General features: G+C 43.1%; 1 protein-coding gene and 1 long non-coding RNA gene across 2 annotated transcripts in view; both read left to right on the top strand.

Annotated features, from left to right (window-relative positions):
* Nucleotides 1-23,701, top strand: part of LOC308472436 — a 38,254-nt gene extending 14,553 nt beyond the window's left edge. Inside the window, exons 2-3 of the long non-coding RNA XR_013983515.1 lie at nucleotides 4,228-4,396; nucleotides 23,633-23,701. This is a non-coding gene — a long non-coding RNA (uncharacterized lncRNA). The remainder of the gene's footprint in view (nucleotides 1-4,227; nucleotides 4,397-23,632) is intronic.
* SOWAHA (sosondowah ankyrin repeat domain family member A) lies at nucleotides 10,906-16,053 on the top strand. The gene has a single exon (XM_080997228.1). The coding sequence runs from the start codon at nucleotides 12,185-12,187 to the stop codon at nucleotides 13,640-13,642; it is 1,458 nt and encodes a 485-aa protein (XP_080853354.1). The 5' UTR covers nucleotides 10,906-12,184; the 3' UTR covers nucleotides 13,643-16,053.
* Nucleotides 23,702-23,937: the final 236 nt, after the last annotated feature.

Below are 23,937 nucleotides of genomic sequence, written 5' to 3'. Positions count from 1 at the left end.
CTCACTTGATGCTGCAAGGAGTACCCAGTAGGGCAGACCTGAGTATCTCCCCCACCCAGGTCTTGGTGATGACCTGACATTTATAGTAGTAGCATCACCACCATGCTATGGGGCCCTGTGGAAGAACAACCAACCATACCATAGGGCTGTAGGGAGTTGGGGGCAGGCACCAGATACAACCACCTGTTGCTCCATCTCTGCTTCTCCCCTTGATCACTTCGGTGCTAGATAACTGCCATTATCCCAGCTCATGTAAAAACAGGTGTGGGGCGGAACAACTTGGGATTTAAGATAGCTAGTTTGAGCCATTTATTACTGCCACCACTGCATTCAGAACTCAAGCAAGACACAGATGCAAGCTGGAAATATTTTCCCCTGGGTTGTATTTGAATTAAGACAGCAGAAGCTGCCACCAGCTTCCAAGATTGCAGCAGCACTTCCACCAGCTCCTTTGATCACAGCAGTCCCTGTTATCTGCTGCTAGCTGTATCTGTGTGCAGGTCTGTTCATGTTGCCATTTCCCCACATGATCCTGTATCCAGGAACAGTCAAGGTGACCTGTGAAGTGTAGTAAAAAGCTGCTTATTTCTCCCACTTATGTCCTGAAAGGTAACCTATATTCCAAGCAACTTACATAAAGAACTCCAGCACATTCTGACTCAGCTATGCGGGCATGTTCAACGTAAGGCAAATTTCTCTGTATACATTTAAGGTCTGCTGTTTACAATTTGCATACCAGGCAGCCCTTCCACAGATGTTTGTGTTTTCTATTCTTTGTCCAGCAAATTTAAACAATCTTAAATATGAGCTGGGCTTTGCACAGGTAAGCAGTTTACCATGCAGTATCGCACCCTGGTCCAGCTGCAATGAAGCTTGGGAAGCAGAGTTGATTCCACTCTTGTCCCAGAATCCCATGTTTACCCTCTTACTTCTAGGCTTTCAAGCACAGACTTTTAACTGATTATTACTTGGCTTCTGGCTAAGTTGAAAAATCTCACATCAGTTACAAGAATTGTGGGATGGGTTTTAAAGGGGAGTAGAGAATGTATTAATTGCAATTTATCGTTTCAGGCTCCTGTATGTGTGGGTTGAACAGAGTTTTAAAAATCCCATCCTTGACAGCAAAATTAAAAGCATAGGAACTAGGCTGCAAAGCCTCCATTTGAGCAAGTCTAGCTACAAAGTAAGCTGCTTTCCCCAGTGCCGGATTTATATATAAGCTAAACATGCTATAGCTTAGGGCCCCACTCTTTTGCCCCCCCCAAAAAATTCACTATTAATATACTTTTTCTTAATTGTATTTCAGTTCAACAATTACTTTGATAAAATACATATTTTGATATGTGCAAATGGCTTTAGATACCTATTAGGTCCATAAATTACCATATAGCACAGGGGTCGGCAAAAATTTTAAGCCGTGGGCCGGTCCACTGTCCCTCAGACTTTGTGGCAGGCCAGAGAAGCGGCATCAGAAGGGGGAGATGGAAAAAGAGGTAAGGGGGGCAAGTAGTCCTCCTCCCCACCCCAGCCGTTTGTCATTGCTTTTCTCCCAAGAAGCAGGTGTCTTTTAATTTCGCAGCTGCTGTCACTATGTGCAGTGATCATGGAGTCCAAGAAAGTAAAATCTCTTCCCCTTCTATTTGCCAAGAGGTGATGGGACCAGTGGGACGATGATCTTAGTTTTTTTGATGTTGAGTTTCAGACCACATTTTGTGCTCTCCTCTTTCACCCTCATTAAGAGGTTCTTTAATTCCTCTTCACTTTCTGCCATCAAAGTTGTGTCATCTGCATATCCGAGGTTGTTAACAAATAAACTACTGCTCCCAAAAAAAAACTGGGGGGGGGGGGGAAGGAATATCGCCGAAGAATTGATGCTTTTGAATTATGGTGCTGGAGGAGACTCTTGAGAGTCCCATGGACTGCAAGAAGATCAAACCGATCCATTCTTAAGGAAATCAGCCCTGAGTGCTCACTGGAAGGACAGATCGTGAAGCTGAGGCTCCAATACTTTGACCACCTCATGAAAAGAGAAGACTCCCTGGAAAAGACCCTGATACTGGGAAAGATGGAGGGCACAAGGAGAAGGGGACGACAGAGGACGAGATGGTTGGACAGTGTTCTCGAAGCTACCAGCATGAGTTTGACCAAACTGCGGGAGGCAGTGGAAGACAGGAGTGCCTGGCGTGCTCTGGTCCATGGGGTCACGAAAAGTTGGACATGACTAAATGACTAAACAACAACAACAACTGCCCAACAAACCTAGATCATGTCTAACTTCAAGTGTAACTGCACTTTAAAAAAAATGAGCAAAAAGATTATTCTAGAACACTAAGAATTTTTTTTTAATTAGTTCTTGATTTGTATCCAGCTCTTTGCTCAGAGAACGCCTTTTATCTGTGGATGCCCCCCCCCCGTCTCCCCACAATCTCGTTTTATTGTTTATCCATTGAAATGTTACTGCGTCTTTCACCCTAACAATGGAGAAGCTGTTTTGCCTGCACATAGCACATCCTTTGTTTCAAAGGAAAATATGAATGAGGAAATTCGATAGCCCTGGCTTTCATGGTTCTGTTTGTTGTACAATGCAAGATTGCATTCCAGGAGCAGATTCACTTGGTCAGAACAGTTTAAAAATATCACCAGTTCTCACAATGGAGGGTTAGCTCACTACCGTTCAGCTATGAAGCATGACTTTCTCTTCACATTGTTCATTCTCATATTTTTCTGGCTCATTCGGCATTGCTGCTCTTTCTCTCCACCTGTATTGCAACATGATGCCACACCTTATTTACAACAGTGAAGTCTGGCTGTCACTTAAATTGCTTTTAACCATAAGTTTGGTTGGGAAGGAACATCTGGGTGGAAATCTGTTTGCGTTAGGAGTTAAATCACTCAGCAGAAGTTGAACTTCATGCTGAATCCTGGTTGGAGAAGCACAGTTTACCCTGCATATAACTACACTGAGATTCTGAGTTTAGAAAAAATAAGAAAGCTATGTTTATTATGGGAATACACGTCTGACTGGAAAGGTCCTAGTTCTATTTAACTAAGGTGGAGATGCCTTGAGCCATGTTTGCTCTTGCGTCTCAACAGGAAAGACACAAAAGACATGTCCTCTCCCAAGATGAGAACGAAGAAGGAGAAAGGAGGAAATGAGGTCAGCAACCCTAAGAGTATCAGTCTAGTACCTGAGGGCAGGTCAGCACAAGTTTGGTCAGAAAGGGCATTCCAGGAAACTTGTCCCTGTACTCTACTTAACTGAACTTAAAAATGTGTAGTTGAAACACAAGCACATTCCACCCTTAATTCCCCCTGCCTTCATTTCTCTCCCCCAATATATGAATTTTAGATTGATAGCACCTCAGGACAAGGGTCTCGTCCTTTCAGACTTTTTAAATTGCTGTGTGTGGTGCAGCAATAATAATTTACCAGTGCCTAAATCAAGATAATTAATACGGAATCCTTGTCTCTATTCTCTATCTCTTCTTCTCCAGTACAAGGCACATATTTAGTTTAAGATTGGGACAGTTTGTGCACAACCAAAAAGCAGCAGCCACAACAAACACCCTCTAACCAAATGCAGCTCAGCACTCATAATTCCCCACCCCTCATGTCATTTGATCCTTAGATGAATACAAAATATTCTACCTAGTAGATGCTATTCGTTGAGCTACTTTCTACTGTAATGTCCATAGTCATAGTAATGCTGGCCTTCTGCTTAGACTTTAAGGGAAACACATTGGCACTAACAGGCTGCTGAGAGAGGGTACAGACTCAGGAACTTGCTTGTGGGACTCAGTACTGTCTCAACAATATTTGTGCTAATAATAATAATTGTTTTGGGTAGATTTGAGTCAGCACCCTTGGGCTCACAGAAGGGCTTTTGATCCAGTGAAAGCTAATGAAAGGGAAGAGGGGGTGATTTTTACCAACAGCTGCTCTGCCACCACCACCCCTCCTGAACAAGGCAGAAGGTGGCATGGGGACTATGGAAGGAAGCATGATCAGTAAAAACACTCTGCCTTCCTTTTGAGGGGTACAGGCCATAGCTCAGTGTCAGAACATCTGCTTTGCATGCAGAAGGCCCCAGAGTCAATTTGCAGCATCTCCAGATACAGTTGTGAAAGGAGACCTACTGCCAGTCAGTGTAGGCAATGGTGAGTGGGATGGGTCACTGGTCCGAGTTCATATAAGGCAGTTCCGCACCTTCCTTTTCTGTTAACATAGATACCTCCGCTGGCCTCAAAGGTCTTCCACGCACACCACCAGGACACCACTGGGATTCCATCCAATGGTTTTGTAGGTTTTGTTTTCTGAAGGTGTAAGTTACAAATTGAATGAAGAAACGAAGAGTTACAGATGCTGAAGGCAAACACAGTGGGTGGCTTTCTAAGAGGTAGGTGCTCTAAACATAATGATGTGTCAAGTTAGGCATGCCTTGACAGTTTTACAAAATTAATTCACCAAGGAACCAGTAAAAACTTATTTAGTTGAGGTCTGGTGATGGGAAACACACATTACCCTAAGAATTCATGATTTAAATTATGTTTTAACATTTGGGTTAGACCAGGGAAGTTTTGTAATGTTTAATGTTTCATTGTTTTTGTGTATGCTGGAAGCCACCCAGAGTCAGATGAGTGGGGTATTATTATTATTATTATTATTATTATTGGATTGCAGTCATCATGATGATACAAACATCCTTTAAAAATTATATAATATAGTGTTGTTTATAATGTTAAAGGATTTGCTATCAGATTTGCTATCAGATTTAATAGGGCTACTGGCTGGACTCTTGGACTTGACAAAGAAGTGTTAGTAGCCCAGGATTTTCAGGTGTCTCTCCATAGAAGCCAGGGCTTTTTTTTTTCACCTGGAACTCACCAGAATTCAGTTCCAGCACTTCTCAGGTGGGCACCATTGCCGTTCTAAGAGAACAAGGGAGTTGTTCAGGCATCTATTTTTCTAGAAAAGTAGCACTGATGGGAGCTAATTGTTACAAGACGACTTATTGATACAAGCCCACTCTTTATTGTTCTAAATAGGAAAACCAGTCAGAGGCAAAGGTCATGGAGGGATATACCTCTCCACCTCCCATCTAAGGATGATGTAACCCAGTGCTTTTTTAAAAAGAAAAAATGGGTGCCGGTACTCAACATGAAGTTATTACAGTAAGGGCCACACTTTTAACATTTGTGGGGGCGGGGAAGGTGCCCTTGAGTACCCCCAGGAAAAAAGGCACCGATGTAATCTAAGTTGCTGTGTATCTTAGAAAGATAACAAAAAGGGAAGACTGCAGTTTTCTGAGCACAGCACAAGAGGAAGAGAGCTCTGTAAGCATTTGGGGAGTTGCCTCTTCCTAAAGATTTGATGTGTGCCAGTGGTATTTTCGGCTGGAGTGTTTAAACTGCACAGCCACCCATGCACAGTCTGAGCATATGTAAATAAACCCAGATTTTGCAAAATGCCAGAAGCCTCCAGCAACTTCCTTCCAAAGTAGTAGTTGTTGTTGTTTAGTCATTTAGTCATGTCCGACTCTTCATGACCCCATGGACCAGAGCACGCCAGGCACTCCTGTCTTCTTCCAAAGTAGTAGTAGATGACAAAAGTGGGGTGGAGGTCCCTGCAGGTGAAGTGCTTCTGCTTACCAGGAGGGGGAGACGTGAGGTGGCAGTGACGTTGGTGTGGTCCAAACACACCAGCGGAGCCAGTTTGACACTCCACCACTCTCCCTGCCACCTCGGCCTCCACTCTCCCTCCTGGTGAGCAGCGATGATTCACTTGCTGAGAGGTCCAGAAAGTGTCTCTGTTCCACCGCACCATCTCCTACTGTTCCATAGGAAACCAAATCTGGGTAAGGTCGTGTACCACTAGGACATCTCACCTGAGCAGCTGGAGACTTATCAAAGGGATTGCGAAATGTACTCCGCAGCAAAGGTGACAAGAAAGAAGGGGAAATATTTGGAATTGACAGGAACTGCCAAAGCTGATCCTGGCAACTTTGAAGTTATTAGCTGTGAGAATATTTGGTTATTATTATTTTTTTTTTAAAGCATTTTAAAATGCCGATACTGTTTTTGCTCTTTTGTACTTTGCCACCCTGGGCTCCTTTTGCAGGGGTGGCGGCAGCAGCGAGGTGGAAGTTAAATAAATAATATTTTCACATGTTGTTCTGTTTTATAAGCACTTCCATATAGGAAAGAAGTATGAAACCTGAGCATAGATAGCTAAACATGATAATCAGACATTAATTTTGCTGTTGTTTATTTGTACAAGGAAATTGTGACTGTGGCTTCCCAGTGTTTGTACATATAGCAAAATAAACATTCATTCGTTGTCGCAAAAACCAAACCTCAATTATCGCATCTGAAAGTGTATTTATGAATTGTACCCACCATTGTGACTTTTGGTTCCAAGTGCATGCACACGGAGGCACATAATTTTCTTGATTGCAGCTCATAAATGTTTTGCAAGCAAATCAGTCCACATACAAGTGCAATATTCATGAATAATGTTGTTTGCATATATTTTGTACATTTCTATGGCCCTGAATATACTTACACTTATAGGTGTCTCTGATTTAAAACTATATTTATTTCCATCCATTTTATATATGCTTTCAATACTGCACATTTTACATTAATCCAGCTAATGTGTTAATTTGTTTATTATGAGTTTGTAAATATTCAATAAATGATTTCTATTCCCCCTTAAAGACTTTGTTATCTTGATTTCTTATTCTTCCTGTAAGTTTTGCCATTTCTGCATATTCCGTTAGTTTCTGTAGCCATTCTTCTTTCAATGAGACATCTTCTTCCTTCCATCTTTGGGCAAATACCATTCTTGCAGCAGTGGTTGCATACATAAATATATTTTTATATTGTTTAGGTAACTCCAATCCCATAATTCCTAAAAGAAAAGCTTCTGGTTTTGTTTGTTTGTTGTTTTGTACAAAAGTTAGAGCTCACCAAATCTTAACCCCCATGATCTGCTTACACAGTCTTAGTTCAGCTCTGAAAGTGGAAACAGTGCCTCTGAGCATGTACAGTCTGCCTTTCACTTAATAAATATAACCATCCCATTAGCTTTCATTTTAGCACTGCTAGATTGACAGAGAAAGTTCTAAATAATCCACATGCTTTATGGCAACTATTCACTTTACTTATGTATTATCAATGCCTTGAATGCCTCTTCAAAGACTCACTTAAAACGAGGTGTGTGTGCTTCATTCAGTTTTGCTTGCTTAACCCAGAAAATATAAGAAAACCCAACATAGACAAGGGCTTTAGGAACACAGAAGAAGTAATGAAGTCAAATGATTCCATCAGAAAGAGGGATGGCACTATATAGCTGTTGCTGCTAGAAAGACTCAGGACAGCCTTCTGCAGGAGATATATCAGCACTGCAGAATCTCTGTAAGGCAAAGAGGTGTTTCCAGGAGAAAGGTCATCTCCACAAAATTCCCACAAACAAAACAGGTAGCCTCGGCAAAGGGCGCGGTAGTGTGTCAACAATGTGAAAGGCGGAGCAAGGAAGTTACACAAGAAGCCAACAAACACCAGAGGGTTATAAGCAACAGAAGGATCAGGCTGTATTAAGACAGCAAGACCCAGCATGGCAGAACATTCTGCAGACTGTTTTGGCAGGAGGTTTAGTCACTTGCCCCAATTTTAATGGGACATGGGAACTATTACAGGCCAGGTGTGATAAGTTTTCTAGGCGCTTTGAGGATAAAATCACTTGCGTGCACACAGATCTTGATGCTCCTGTTAAAGCAGCCTCTGCTCTGGCGAGGTGCCTGGTGTTGTCCTATTTGATTCTGTGGGGCCAGTTCCAGTTACTGAGGCCTGAAGATGTGGATGATGTGCTTGTGACTGTCCATCCCAGCAGTTGCCGCCTCAACTCTTGCCCATCCTGGCTTGTTTGAACAGGTTGGGTTGGGAGTGGCTGAAGAAGGTAACTAACGCATCCTCACATGAGACAGTGGTCCCTTGAAGGAGGTGGTGGTATATCTCCTTCTGAAGAAATCCTCCCTGGACCCTGAGGCACCTGACAACTACTGCCCAGTCATTGATACCTCTTTTCTAGACCAGGCACTCTAGAGGCTTAAAGCTGCAGACATTCCTGGAATGTCACCAGAATATGTGGGGCACAATGTTATCAGGATGCCAATGGCACCCAGCACTACTTATCTATTAAATCTGGGTCAGGAGAGGCTATGCACAATCGGAACCAGTGCCTTGACACAGTGGGGGTTAGTGAATATATCATATGACTCTGAGTTGTATGGATCGAAAGTCACACAAGGTGGTTAGGCTCACTCAAGATTTCTGACTATTGTTAGATACATAAGAAGCTGATTTATACCACGTTCATCTAGCTCAGTATTGTCTGCTACACTGACTGTGGCTCTTTGGGATCTCAGGCAGGAGCCTTTCCCCACCCTACATGGAGAGACCAGCAATTGAAGCTAGCATAAGCAAGAAAAGCCCTGCTGGATCAGGCCAAAGGCATCCTGTTCTTACTGTGGCCAGCTGTAGGGGAAGCTTCCCCCATTTGTGTGCCCCAGCAATTGGTATTCAGAGGTATACTCTCTCTGATACCCGGAGCTTTTGCATGCAAATTATATGCTCTGCCACTGAGTCATGGCCCTTCCCTGTTGGAAGAGTCTATCCAGAGCTGATTTCATTAGTTGTACAAGCGTCTCCACAGCAAAAAGGTCTGCTAATGTTTTCATGCATACACTTTCACCTTCCCATTGATTTTGAAAGACATTATAAAAACCACACCACTCTCTGCCTCCCCGGCAGATTTGGCACAAAATCACCCCCTTGCAAACAGTTGGGTAGATCAGGATTTAATTTCATGACCCTGAGAGCATAACAAAAACAAACACATGGTACTGTTGTGTAGTGTAGTCTTCCTGCAAAAAGGCCTTTTTGGTCCTGCCAAAGCATACATCAGTATTAACAGGGACTAGAGGCAAGAATTGCAGAGCACTTCTAATTTTTTTCAGAAACCTAAAAAGGCATGATCCTATTCATTTTCATGTAGCAATATATTTAATTACATTACAATAACAAATTCATTTGGCAATCCAAAGCAGTGCAATGCTCCTTTCAGAATGCTAAATTTAAACCACGAAATCTTGCCTAACAGTCCCAGCAGCTGCAGAGTAAACGATGACTTGAGCCACTAAAACTGTCATATCCAGATACAATTTGGGCAAGCAAGGCAGGGGACACCACACTTGCCGCACCCATCCTGACCATCACATCAGCAAGGTGGTACCAGTTTCATTTAGGCCCTAGTGGACCCAACAGACGTTTAGGATGCCATTGCCATGCAAGGTGCCAGCACAGAGGAGCCCCTGCTCCACCTACCCTGCTCCTGCCCATAGAAATTTATTTGCTTCCACATACAAATTGCCTCCCATCAAATACTTCAAAGTGATTTCACAATAAAAACCATCAGCAATAAAAACAATAGCACATTTTCATATATTCGAAACAATTATGACAAAAAAACCCGCACACCATAGTCATGTATAATACAGTCATACCTTGGATCCCGAACAAATCGGCTCCTGAATGATCAAAACCCAGAAGTGAGTGTTCTGGTTTCGAACAAATTCGGAAGCCAAGCGTCCAGCACAGCTTCCAATTGGCTGCAGGAGCATCCTGCAGCCAATCAGAAACCGCGCTTTGGTTTCCAAATGTTTTGGAAGTCGAACGGACTTCCAGAACGGATTCCGTTCGACTTCCAAGGTATGACTGTACAAGTGCCTCACTTCTGTCCCTGCACTCGAGTGCTGCTCCCTACATGTAAACCTATGGACTGTTATGCTTTACAGAAGCAGGCAGATTTAATAGCCAGCTGGAAATATATGTGTCACCAAAACTCCAGCTTGAGATGCATACAGACGAGAGGTTCTTGGGAACAATAAAAATGCAATTTACAAACCTCAATAATTGTACTGAAAGCTGTGGCTTTGGCTTGATAACTGAGGGCAAAAAGTATTCATTACTTCAGGAAATTGTGGCAGAAATAAATCAAGTGAGCATCTTTTATTAGCCCTGGCAATCTTGCTATAAAAATTATTTGATCCATTGCCTTTAGAAGTTCGTTTGGCAAGTGGAATTAAAAAATGCTGTTGCTGCCGACCCCTTTAATCTCTTCCATATCCAGCTGCAGGTAGCGAAAGAGTGGACTGTGCAATATTATCGAGATGGAAGACAACTTCTTAGCAAAGCTTATTCCTTCTTCTAAAATCACTTAAGGAAGGGAAATGCAGTCCACTACATACTATTCTAATAACTTACCATGGCAGACATGGAAATATGAGGGAGGTGGTCATTTGTGTCATCTATTCATGTGGCAAGGATAATTTTAGCATTCTTTTGCTTCTACAAATTTCTGATCGGGTTCAGATTAAGGTAACATTTTCTCTCCACCTGTTGGCTAAAAGGTTAGGGTTGGGTTGGCATCCATCTTTCTCAGAAGACAATGGAGGAGTGTGCCTCTGGGGGTGAAGTCAGATTGTTGGAAGGTTACAGCACCTGCTGTGGCTGTAGAAACCAATACGGGAGAGACATGTTTTGTTGCTCTTGGTGCAGATGTAGGCATCTGGTTGTGCTGCTGAAGATGCACCATGGCATTTATTCTCTCTGCGCTCCTTCCAGTGGTCATTTCTCCTCTGGTCACTGCTATTGATAAACAAGTTGACTGTCTGTCTCCAGGCACTGTGGTTGTCTGCAAGAGATTACTACATGATGGGGTTGATGTTGTCAGTCTTCAAGTCACATTTGCAGACATCTCTGTAGTGCAGAGTTGTTCTGCCAACATGCCAGTAGAGCATGTCCTCTCTTTAGCTTTAAACAGGAACAAATGACAATGCATGGAAAACCCGAACTGCTGTTTGGTCCAATAGAGTGCTAAAGAGTGGTTCCCCCAGGGGGAAGCAGTAGGACAAGAGGAAGTGTGTACAAGCCCAAAATGTAGGACCACCTTTCTAGTTAGATTACATTCAAAGCACACTGAAAGGACATGACTTCCCCCAAAGAATCCTGGGAGCTGTAATTTAACATTTCACTATTCAGTGAGGCTCTCACCTGTGGACAAGCAGCTGTGTCAAGTGCACACACCTCAGTCTAACCACAGCTTGCATATTCAAATCAGATGGAAGCTGGCTTGAGGGGGAAATGCATCAAACAGCAGAATTTCTGGAGCGGCTACAGGATGCGTATGGATCCTGGCTAACATCCTCACGTGTACTCAGCTGGAAACACCAGCAGTGGGAGCGCCCAAGAGCCCGAGTAAACGGCAATGTGTACACAGCCTTCGAGAAAGCCGGATTATAAACAAGTAAGCGTAGCAATAAGAGTGGGTGGATGGTCTGTATATATATTCACCTAAATATGTCCTCTCCCTCTGCGGTTCTTGCTCTACCAGATATCGCTGATGGCAGCTGCAGACGCGTTTAATTCTCCTTATCAGAGCATTCTATTAAAGCGTGCATAGGCAAGGTTACTACTACGAACAACCCTGAAAATATTTTCAAGGCAGCTGCACGAGCAAATAAGCGGTTCTGCCGGATCCACGATGCCCGCCGCATTGGATACCACGCTCGATCAACGAGCTGCTGGTTTAGCTCGGTGCGATGGCGATGCAGCCGTCCAACCTGCCACTGGCCGCGCAGCCACTCCTGGGAATCAATGGCAACGAGTGTAGGAACGTTTCATTTCTGACTTGCGCGGGGAGGGGGGGGAGTGCGCCTCGCTTTTATCTTCTTCGCGTGGGATGGAACCCGAGATGCGCGCTTTGCGGGCGCAACCACTTGGGAAAGCGAGGCGGGGGTGGGGAGAGCCTTGCGGCGGTGCCTGGAAGCCGCGCTCGGCTTCGGGAGAGGCGCGCGGGGCTTCCGCCTCAGGTGTGTCCTCGCCTACAACTCCCAGGCACCTCGGCTGTGGGTGGCCTTTCCTTCTCCTGTACTCCACCCCGCCGCGCTGCCGGCCAGCTGGGAGAGCGCCAGAGCTGCTCCTTCCCTCAGTAGAGGCGGCGGCAGCGGCAGCAGCGGCGGCAGCAGCAGCAGCAGGTGGCTTCACCCGCCCGGGAAAGAGCGCGCGACGCCGCCGCCGCCGACTCTCTCTCTTCCCGCGCTGCGTCTGTCCGCGCTGAGGCGGGCATGGCTGAGCCCGAGCTGAGCCAGGCTGCCGTGCTGGGCTTCCTGCGGGAGCGCGGCGGCAAGGTGCGCAATTCGGAGCTGCTGAGCCGCTTCAAGCCGCTCCTGGAAGCGCCCGGCGGGGAGCCCGAAGCCCGAGCCGCCCTCCGCGAGCGGTTTAAGCACTTCGTCAACAACGTGGCCGTCGTGAAGGAGGAAGACGGAGCGAAGTTCGTGGTGCTGAGGAAGAATTGGCGCCTGGAGGAGGCGGAAGTGAGCGCAGCGCCCGCTGGGGGGCGCTCTGGCGAGGAGGAAGGAGAGGAAGGCTCAGCCACTTTGGCGCCTGCCTGCCATGCCGGCCCAGAGGGTCCAGAGCAGGAAAGCGGGCCTGAGGCGAGCCCAACAATGCCTGTGTCCCAACTGAAGAGCCTGTTTCAAAAGGAGGGCATGGAGGCACCCAAAGCCCCCAGGGACCAAGAGAAGTTGGCTCCCAAAGCTGCCCCCCAGAAACCCTGCATGCTGCCCGTGCGCTGTGTGCTGCCTGCCAGCGGGGCCAAGGAGCCCAAGGACCCAAGCCCTGAGCCGAAGCAGCCCGAAGTCAAAGACTGGCTCCAAGTGGGGCTCCCGGCCATCACCCCCTCTACGTCACCTTACATGAAGAGGCGTCAGCTGGAAGAGATGGGGTCTAGCTCCCCTTACCTGAGGAGGGTGCCGAAGTCTCAGAAGGTGGGCGAGGAAGCGGACTGTCCCACCACGACCGTCCCTTTGGAAGCCGCTGAGCACGAGTGGCTGGTGAAGGCCACAGCCGGCCAGTGGTCCCAGCAGCTTCACGGCCTGCTGCTGAGCGACAAGAACTTGGCGAGCAAAAGGGACTTCATGACTGGCTTCACCGTTCTGCACTGGGCAGCCAAGAGTGGGAACTGCGAGATGTTGGGTAAAGTCATCGAGGTGGCCGAGAAAGGTGGCGCTCATGTCAACGTGAACTCCAAGTCCTACGGCGGTTATACCCCGCTCCACATCGCCGCCATACATGGGCAAGAGGAAGTCATCGCCCAGTTGGTCAGGGATTACGACGCCAACGTTCACCTGAGAGACTACAGTGGGAAGAAACCCTTTCAATATTTGAAAGAGGGCTCCTCTTTTGCAGTCAGACACCTCTTGCGGGACCCCCACCTTCACATGGTCTCTGGACACAACGCCTCCATCAAGAAGAACCCCAAAGTGGCAGCTTCCATTTTGAGTTCCACTAGTGCTGTCCTGGGGCTTTTGTCTGATGACACTGCTTTCTATGAGCTGACCAAAGGCTTAAAGAAACCAGCTACGCTCAATAAGTTATTTAATGCAGCCTCGACCCCAAGGAGGAAGCTGAAGTCCAGAGGGACTTTCTCGTCCTATTCTTCCTTATCTGAGGCAGTGGAAGATGACCAAGAGGAAGCAACGACAAAACGCAGACCAGTTTCAGAGTTGTTTTTTGGTCACTAGGCTCTGTCTTGCTGAAATCAAAATAATATGAATAGTGAAGCAGTCATGTGTTGCTTATTCTTTCACAGAAATACTTCTGCTTTTGTGTTTTTAAATATGTTTCTCATTAGCATGTCTAATCCAGGGACTGAATGGATTCTCTATAGGGTTGTATCTGAATACCAGTTGAATTCAGTATTCCTGAATGTGATCTTTGCCTCATACATTTCACTGAAAATAGTTTTGCTCAGCAAAAATTACCCTTACTAAATCCATGTGACATTTCATGCAGGGTTTGGTTTGTTTTCTTTTGTTTTAGTGAGTGAGTTTAATGTGAGACCCTTATTTTGTTACGTGATGAAAGGTCCATTAAAACCAAATGAATTAAGTAACAGTGCAGTCCCAGACACAGAAGTAATACGCAAGCCAATGGGACGTATTCCCAGGTGAGTTTGTATAGGATTAAGACTCTTTCTTGGCAGTAAGGAAGTCCTATGGAATACAATTGACTTCCTTTTGAGGAAGCATGAATAGGATTGAGTTGCATGTCTGAAAAGGACAGGAATAAAAATGTCAACTTCAAATAGATGCCACTGCATATAAAGCAGTACATCTTGAAACAAACACTATGTTCAGTTCACGGCATGCACATTTTTTAAAGAACAAAATGTTTCCTTTATAGCCTCTAAAAACTTCTGATCTGGGAATGAAAATCATTTCAGGGAGGTTCTTTGCATCCCACCCATGCCTGTCAGCACAGATTAATGAGTTAATTAAAGGTAGTGCTGCCTTCCTAATGCTGTGCCATATTTAGTATTAAAAACATTGAACGTGTTCTGTAATAGTTTGCATTGGATGCAATTCTTATGAAATCCACCTTACAGTTCAGTGAATCTGTGATCCCTATGGTTAATAGGTATCACTAGTTATGCCGTAGTAAAGCTTTATTTTGGCTTTTAAAGCAGATGCCAAAAATTCAAAATGTCATTTTTTAAAATTACAGTTTTAATTATGTTTGAAAAGGGATACATAATTTTAGTGGCATGCTGGAGAGAAGGGCAGTTCATTTTATTTTATACTTTGTATTAAAAATGCCTCCTAGTAAGAATTTTACTGCATGCAGAAAACAAAATATACAATGAATTTGGAGAACCAGCTCTAGCCAACTTAAAAAGAAAAGAGAAGAAAAAGCCCTAAGCATCTCTACCTCAGTGCTGTATTTATATTATCAATTTAAACTGCAATCCCAGCCCCACATACCTGGGAGTAAGCACCATTGACCTCAATAGGACTCAGTTCTGAGTAGGCATGGCTGAGATTGCAGGTGGAGATATGTCTTGTTTTATTCAGAGAATATATATAATAGTTTTTGCAAACTAATGAAAACCTGTGTGATTCTAAATGCCATAACAGTTTGACAAAATATACAAACCTCTTGTCCTCTGAGTATAACTTTTCAAAAATGTAACAAAAGGAAAAATCTATTTAGGGTACATATTTTTATATGAGGAATAGACTAATGGAAATATAGCTCTTTAAGATAGTTATTTTTATATTGTATATTATGTAAATACTGACATGTTTTGGTGTCTTTCTGGTGATGAACTTTTATGTAAACTAAGGCTGGGCATGTTAGGTGCACCATCAGCCATCATTAAACACTCAAAAGAAGTGTGCATCTCAATGACATAACGAACTTAAAATATGTCAAGTGGTAAGGTCTGTGGGTAGTTTTTAAAAAGACATTGTGGCTCTGTGAAAATTCATTTTCAGTATGATACTCATCTTGATTGAATAATGCTCTGCATGAACTAAAAGCCTTTTGTAAATAAGGGTAGTTATTGTCCCACCATTTTAAAAATTGTATGGATGATAGTTCAGTATAAATTGATTTTAATACAATTGACTATTTAGTGGCGTTGTATGGGGACTTCTAACCTAATTCTGTGGCGAGGTTTATGGATCACTTTAAATCAGTTACACTTAACTCCAAACAAACATTGAGCTCATAGGTTTGTTCCTGGCTTCTCATGGATTGTTTGCAAGAGACAAACCACAATTCCAGGTTCAAACATAATGCTATGCCAAACCATTGTTTACTTTGCAAGAGCAGGGGGAAGAGCAAAGTAGCTGTGATTTTAGTGCTGTGTACCAGCTTCATCCAAGCGATACATCCAAAAGTTGCAGTTTTGGGATAATTTAAATTCTGTTATTGAAGAAGAGCAGATTCACTTCAGAAAGGATTAGTGATCAGTCTCATGTGTCACACATTTAATCTCTGAATACATCAAGGGCCCAAACAGGCAATGGCTGTAACCTTTATTGATTTTTACGTCAGACTTTGGCCTAGTAAACAAAGGCCCTGCTGTGGCACAAGTTGGCTCTTGGAATGTTGTATCTGCCTTGCTTTAATAAACTCAATACAGTACTACTATCTGGCTACCTATGTGTGCATATGCATAATAGTCTTTGCTAAAGTATTCCACAAGTTGTTGTAGGACTTTATCTGCTCAAGAGATGGGTAGCTAACAAATTGTTTCTGTTCCCATTCTTAGCAAATAAAAATAGCAAGCTCAATCCAGCGTAGAGCTAGGGCCAAACATTGCCAGACATGGGTGTTTAAATCTGGGCCGGCCCCATTCACACAGAGAGAGGGGAGTGAGTGCGGGTTCAGTTTTAACAGCCATTGGGCAGATGAATGAGGATTGCAAAACAACCTGCAGCTGAGCTCATTTCTTATATTAAAGGTTGACTAAGGAGAAAAGTACTCAGGGATTTCGAATATGAGGTTTACCAGCCCTTGGCCATGTGCTCACTTTGCTGTTAAAAGTGGACCTTCTCCAAACCCCTTTCTTTGTGAAGCAGGTGTTTGTAAAAGGAATATACAGTGGTACCTCGGGTTAAGTACTTAATTCGTTCCGGAGGTCCGTACTTAACCTGAAACTGTTCTTAACCTGAAGCACCACTTTAGCTAATGGGGCCTCCTGCTGCCGCCGGAGCACGATTTCTGTTCTCATCCTGAAGCAAAGTTCTTAACCTGAAGCACTATTTCTGGGTTAGCGGAGTCTGTAACCTGAAGCGTATGTAACCCGAGGCACCACTGTACTTGCATACTAAAGGAAATGCAAAGACTGTTTCTCCAGTGTGACTGATTTATTAATCAAAGATGAAAACAAGTGCCATGCATATGTAACATGCGTATTTCATTTGCAATATTTTATAGGTAATATCCAACTAAAGTCATTCCCAAAGAAGCCTTATTAAAACAAATGGATGGATATCAATGAATGTATACACTGAGTATGACTAAGAGTGGGTATTGCCTTAGGCTAGCTTTCTAAGCAACTCTGTAGTAGTTTTCCTTAAAGAAACTAGGGGTTTCTTAGAACAATGGTTATTGCCAACATTAGTCCTACTCAGAGTAGACCCATTGAAATTAGTGGACATGACTAACCTAGGCTCATTAATTTCAATCAAGCGACTCTGAATCTAACTTAGTTCAGTGCAGCCCCAAACTACATGACCAGCAGAACTATATTATCCATGTCAGCTGACACTTTTGGCATCACTGCATTTATACACAAAGTTACAGCATGCTGAGTTTTTTTTTACTAATCACATACCCATGGAAGTCATGAGAGCCTTACCAGGAAAAGAGAGAGAAAGTCAACCACTGAATAACAAATAGCATTTGGATTACCTTTTGGAACACTTTTCTTTTTGTTTCATTCTTTTTTCATTTCCCTTGCTCCACTGAAACTTTTCATTAAAATGTAAACAAAAATTTAGAAAATCCATTTGGATTATGTTGTAAGGTGTGGCAGGAACTTAGCAGTTCAGAGAATATTTCCCCCCCTAAAGACTTTGCAACTGTATGAATCAATGATGTTATCAGATGGTTCATTACCCATTTCTAGTGAACAATGACATTAATTCACTTTAGTTATCTAAACTGTAGTTAATTAACATAGTGAATGAGCAGTAAATAACAGCATTCTCATTATACTAGAAGTAATTGTTCTGCACAAGCAAATTATATATAACTACCGCAATGGGAAGCAAAAAAAACCCCTTTATTCACAATGTCTCATGTGTTTTACTTTAGATTATAAAAGGAGCATAGCCATGAATCAGTTTGCTTCCTTCTGAGCAAAGAAAATACATGATCAAATTGATATGGTACATATATTCTATGGTTGCAAGAAAGTAAAACATCTCATATAAGGTGTTGGCTGAATATTAGGAAATGAAGTGCTCCCTTGTCTACCTAATTTTGAATGGTTTGATAGGACTTACTTCACCCTTGTAAAGGTATAGAAGATTAATGAGTCAGTGGGTAATTCAAAGGAGCAGAGTCCCAACAGAGCTTCCTTTTTATTATAAAAATGTGTGGGATTAATCTTTTGGTTCTTGCATTGACAAAGTCCTCATCAAAACAACTAGTCATTTCCTTCAGTGTAAAGCATACAAAGAATTCAGCCTATGATTATTGAAATGTATGAGAAAATACTTGTCCTATTACCCAAGGTAATTGTTTTGTCATGCTGATAATAACATAAACTCTCCCACTGCAGGTTAGTAATGTAACAATCCTATGCTCATATTACATCAGGACATATCGCACTGGAGGTACAATACTGCTTACACCAGCAGAATACCCCCCCCTCCAAATATCCAAAATGTGTTCACAGCTTCAGAAGGAACGAGAAAAACACAGAACTAGAAAATGGAAAAATTGAATTGAAATTTCCCGCAGAGTCCAAACCTCTCGTGGCAACCAGTCTGGACTGTATGAATAATACCCACAAGCTGCCCACACATGAAGCTCATGATGGTAGGGAGGGGCACGTACCCTTACATCACAACCACACAAGGATGCCACAGTGCCCCACTCCAGCCATCTCAGTGACTCTGCAACAACCATTCTGAATTTGTAGGCAGAGCACATCTTGTCACCAGAACATAAACATGTTCTTCCTGAGACCTAACTTTGCAAGGTGCCCACACCCAGCTACCACAGACTAAAGTTCAGTTAGGTGTAGGTGTTTACCTTTGTCCTCTAAAGAAATGGAAATATAATTGTGCAGAATTGAAATGAAGTCTAAATGTGCAACTTCTGGTCTTGGCTTAAAGATGCTATCACTAGATGTGTAAGACTCCTTAAGCTACTGTGGCCCATTTATGGACTCCTAAGGATTTCTCAACATAATGAGAAAGGAAGTGTGGCAGGGATTCAGGTTTGGGGTTTAGTCTTCCAAGGGATTAGGAACATGGTGCATTCTGTTGACTAGTATCTCTTTTGAAAACTGGTTTAGAAGGGAAACTAACTTTAATGCAAGCATAAGCATCCTTTTGCTTGTAAATGCTCAACTCTGAATTGTAACCACACATTTCACAGATGAACATGGTTTAGTGTTTAGGATTTATTAGTGTAGCTTTCGACATACTTGTTTTAAATTTAGTTTTCTTTTAAAAATCTGATGGGGTGGAATTCAACATTGTGATCTTCCAGCTGCTCCACTGTACATTGCAGCTTGACAGATAGAACGATGCCCCTCCTCCCCTCAAGTGCTGTTCTGGGGGGTTCTCATAATCCCCAAAACTAATTTTAGGGGGTACAGGAAGTGTGCAGGAGATAGGAGAAAGGGGAGCAAAGCCCTGTTGTGCAAGCAGAAGTCCTCACACAGAGCTTTCATGAATGGGGCTGGTTAGGTGCCTCCTGCTCAGTTTGTTTAAAAAGATATTGCAACAGAAGTTTTAAAAAAGTAAGATCTAATATACATTTTTTTAAAGCAACTCAGATTTTTAAAAATACTTGTGTTTCAATCAGATCGTCTGTGCAGCCCTTATTTTTGTAAACACACAAAGAATCATGTTGCACAACTTCTGAAAATGATGGCAGCTTGCCATTTCCCCTTCAGTTGTTTCTACCCTGGCTCTGCAGGTACTTTGAGATCTGGTTACTTTCTGCACTTCCTCGAAGATGGAAAATAGCTGTATATGATTGTGGACCCCTATTTTGAATAATGGGAGAGAAAAACATGAAAGATTGCAGTGCTACTTCTATGAAAACATTGTTTTAATTCACCATGTGCATAGATTTTGTTTTCTCTGGCCCTCGCTCTATGTATTGCTTTTCTGGCTACATTGACCTACATTCCCTTGGTCTGCTTTGTTGTTTGATTTGCATGTGAATCTAAGTAAAGCCGGGCACCGTGACAGCAATTGATGTTTCCAGGGCCAATGCAGTAATGAAGAAACCTCTAAATGAGGATCTTCACAGGATGCCCTTGGTGCAGGCCATTGGCTAGGCACAATGTAGTAATTGTCTGCAGTGAAAACAGATGAGCATGTGCATCCTCTGCCCCCATTTAGCAGGGACAGACCCTGCTTATGATGCTGAGGTTAGTTACTGCTTCCATTTCCTGGGTCCTGCCCCTGATTAATCACTGGCCCTACTTTTCACTTTGTGGGATGCCTTCTTATAATGGCTAAAGTTACTGTTTGTCTTTTTATCTTAGTGCACCTGCAGGTTTGCAGTCTATGAGCAACGCAACTGAAATTTTAGAGGAGATATCAGACCAAAGGTTGGTTCGTATAATAGAGAGCAGCAGAACTGCCAGTAGTGTAAGAGAGAACCCAAAGAAAAACGATACGTGAGTCATATGTTGTAGAGTGTGAAGATAGAAAACAGTCTTTGAAGCTGTACCCACAGTTTGCCAGTGGCTAAGCACAAGATACAGTATTCAAAGTGAAACCATATGGTTGTTCTTCTGCCCCCCAAGCAGATGTGTTTTATATTGCTCTGATACAGAACAATGCTCTGTATAGGTAATTTGGCCGCGCTCATTCAAAATCCACATTGAAATATAATTTGCAGCGTTTTCACCTTTAAGTTAAGAGTTAGCACAGACAAAGTTTTACCACGGCTGGCAATGGGGTGGAGGGAATTTATGGACTTGACTGGACCCTGGGGAGCTATTTTAGGAATTCGGGGTCTGGTTTTGCTTCAGAACCAGCACTGCCTCCCTGTGTGATTGCTGCTGTGCGACTTTTCAGTTTGTGCAGTTATAAATTAACAGGGCCACAGCCAGAATCCATGTCTTGGCCTGGTGCATTAAAGGGAAGGGTGTGGAGGGTTTGCACGTGCAAATTAACTCTGGAGTCTCCGGAATGCAAAACCAAATCTGGAGAGCTGCACACACACAGATCTCACTGCAACACAGCTGCTCACGAGAGCAACCAGAAGGGCTTTGAACTTTGCAGAAGGTGAGACAGTAGCTTAGGCCCAGGAAAGTCCAAATGCACAGGTTATAGTTGCTGTGTAGGTGGCCGTTTATGCATCACACACACACACACACACACACACACACACACAAAAGGACAACAAAAGAGAGTATCTATTTTCAAAGAGACAAAAATGCATCTGCTAATGTTTTGTGCATAGCTGTGCACTCGGAATTACTATAATTTAAATAGAAATGCAGTACATCTCACTATACTAAGGAAGATGGTTACCAGGCGACCTGTGTTCCTGTTCAATCTGCCACCCAGTTGCAACCTACTGCTGACCAACTGCTCTCCCTCTTTATGATTCTTTAGCTTTAAATGGGGTTTGGGCCAGACAGCCTTTCCAACTTTACCCTGTAAAGTAAACACATGGCCTGCTGGGTGTGTGCACGGGGAATCTGAATGGAGCCAGGATGCCACATGAGAAGGGGTTTCAATGCAAGGGAGCATCCCATGTCACAGTGTGGGTCATGACTCCTTTATTTCCTTAGAGTCGTGAAGCTTTAGAGATCCAGATGAAGAAGAGCCCAGACACAATGGAATGCACACTCCTTGATTTTTGTGTGTGTGAGAGAGAGCACAGTCCCTTCCAAAGCACCTATGATCTTGTGCAGGTTACATTATTTGCATGGGAGTGTGTCCCCAGAAGACCTCTGTGGGCCTGCACTTGGAACCAGAAGTCACAATTTGCACTGGTGGGTACAATTCATAAATACTGTTTCAGATGGAATAATTGAGGTTTGGTTTTTGTGAGAATGGGTGCAAGCTTATCTGATCTATCAGTTTCTGCTTCTTCATGTTTGTCATATTTATCACGGACTTCTAAAAACTGAAGCTTTGCCCAGATTGGAACAAGCTTCTTGACACTTTCACATGTCAGTTTATTTCTTGATTTGGTGTGAGTATTTCCAAACATAGAACCGTTTTTCACAAGCTGCAGGAGGAATCTGAAGCAGACAAGAAGCCAGAGGAGTCAGAGGCTGTATTGTGCAAAGGCCTTGCCACCATGTTGCAGGGGGGTGTTTTTGGCAGAATCCTAGACTGCATGCCTGACCCAAATACCTGAAGATGTTGTATCAGCAACATTTGAAAGTACTTTTCCAGCCCCAAGCCCCAAGTGTGCTGCTTGTTTTGTAATTCAATCAAACACAGCATCAGTGATATCATCACTTCAATTTCTGCCTTTGAATCTTGGATGTAACAAATTTGCAGCAGCACAAGTTAGTAACTTGAAGGTTGTGGTTGTATTATGTATGGGCTTCTGCTGTGCTGTACACAGATACAGGATGTAGCAATATCATCAGAGAGCTAGGCTTAGTTCACCGGGAGAGCACATGTTTTACATCCAAAAGGCTGATTCCTGGCATCTCCAGATAGGGCTAGGAATGCTCCCTGCTTTCCTAGAAAAAGCAGGAGATCTAATGCTAGTCAGCAAAAGAAGATACTGAGCTGGGTGGGCCTGTGGTTTGACTTTTTATAATGCAGCTCCCTATTTAAATTCTTCCTAATACTCTTCAGCAAGAGAGCTGCGAGGCTGTGCTTTGCTCGTGAGCCAGAGAGATTTTAGCACATGGATGCCTAACTTCTCTCACATCCCACCAAGATTACCATTATATAAAAAAGTGCACATGTCTAGTTCATTATGTTCTCCATGGAGGAATTATATTTGGTACTTCACAGAGTATAATAAGATTTTGAAGGCTAACACTTGTACGGCTCACTGAAGGGTTTTAATCTTCCATTCTACAGCTACTTTGCAGAGAACTATGAAAAGGATAAGAGTGAGCCACAAGGCATTTATCACACACTGTACCTGCACACAGCTCTCTGTTGCTGATAGGCATAGAAAGCTTTATCTGGAGACATTACCCATGATGGGAGAGAGAAAGACTTATGCAGGCAGTGTCCTAATGGAGGCAATGTATCTGTGTCTGAATCTGTGCTGTATCTTCTCAGAATGCACATGGGATGAAAGCTTCTCCTTAGAAAAACTAGAAGACATGGGAAGGGGCTCACTATAGCCATTCCCCAGACTAGCTTTCCATTTGTAGTATTTTTTTTTAAAAAAAATATCTGTACAAAGAAGCATTTCATTATGTTACTTCCCATTTTCAATCTGCCCAGACATCAATTAAACTCCTTGGTAAAATTCAACGTTACAGTCTCCATTTTAGACTCTGGAGGGGTGACTTCAGTTTATATAATTACACAGAGGTAACAAACTATCCCTATATGTAGGAGACAAAGTGGACTATACTTCCCATGGTCAGAACCCTGTAAAAGTTTATCTAAAATAGTAAAGACCACTTTCAAGAGTTAAAATCATTGGCAGGGATGTAATGACACTTGTAATGTGGAATCAACTATGGTAAATATGGATATATAACAGATGGACAATGGTAAAAGATGCAGTGAATTTAATCTTAAATATGGAACCCATGAAGGGAGGGAAGGAGGTCCGAAGGTTCAAAAGAACCTTTTATTTTAATGTTTGAAATGGTTAAAGTTAAAATGTATAAAATTGTGAAAACGAATAATAATAATAAAGTTTATCTAAAATAGTTGTGTTTTCATGCGCTAGTCTCACATACCAGACATTGCAAGATGGGTACAGCATGGCAAAACTGCACTATTTCTAAACCTACTATGGTACTAAGCACCATGTTGCTCCAAGTTACATTTGAGAATGCAGCTCATACAAAACTCTGTGCATTTTTGCAGATACGCACCCGTTGCCTCAAGAATAGAGCAACAAGCAGGAATTCTACAGAGGCCAGTCATTTTTAAGGTAAGACCATAGCCTAGCCTCCACAGGAGACTGTGTGCTCTTGATTATGATTGCATTCAAAGGCCATCTTAAGGGAACACCAAGTAAAAACACTAAACTGATTTGCGTGTGAATTTGTGAGTATACCAGTTCACACATGCTATTGTCTGGAAAATCATAATACCTTCAAGTACAGTGGTACATTGGTACTTGAACAGCTTGGTTCCTGAACAAATCAGCTCCTGAACACTGCGAACCT

This window comes from Podarcis pityusensis (genome assembly GCF_964106645.2).
Source record: "Podarcis pityusensis genome assembly, chromosome: 2".
Taxonomy (NCBI): Eukaryota; Metazoa; Chordata; class Lepidosauria; order Squamata; family Lacertidae; genus Podarcis; species Podarcis pityusensis.
This window is presented reverse-complemented; position numbering and strand designations above follow the sequence as displayed.

Coding starts and splice junctions, on each gene's coding strand:
- SOWAHA (XM_080997228.1), top strand. CDS start 12,185: ATGGCTGAGCCCGAGCTGAGCCAGGCTGCCGTGCTGGGCTTCCTGCGG.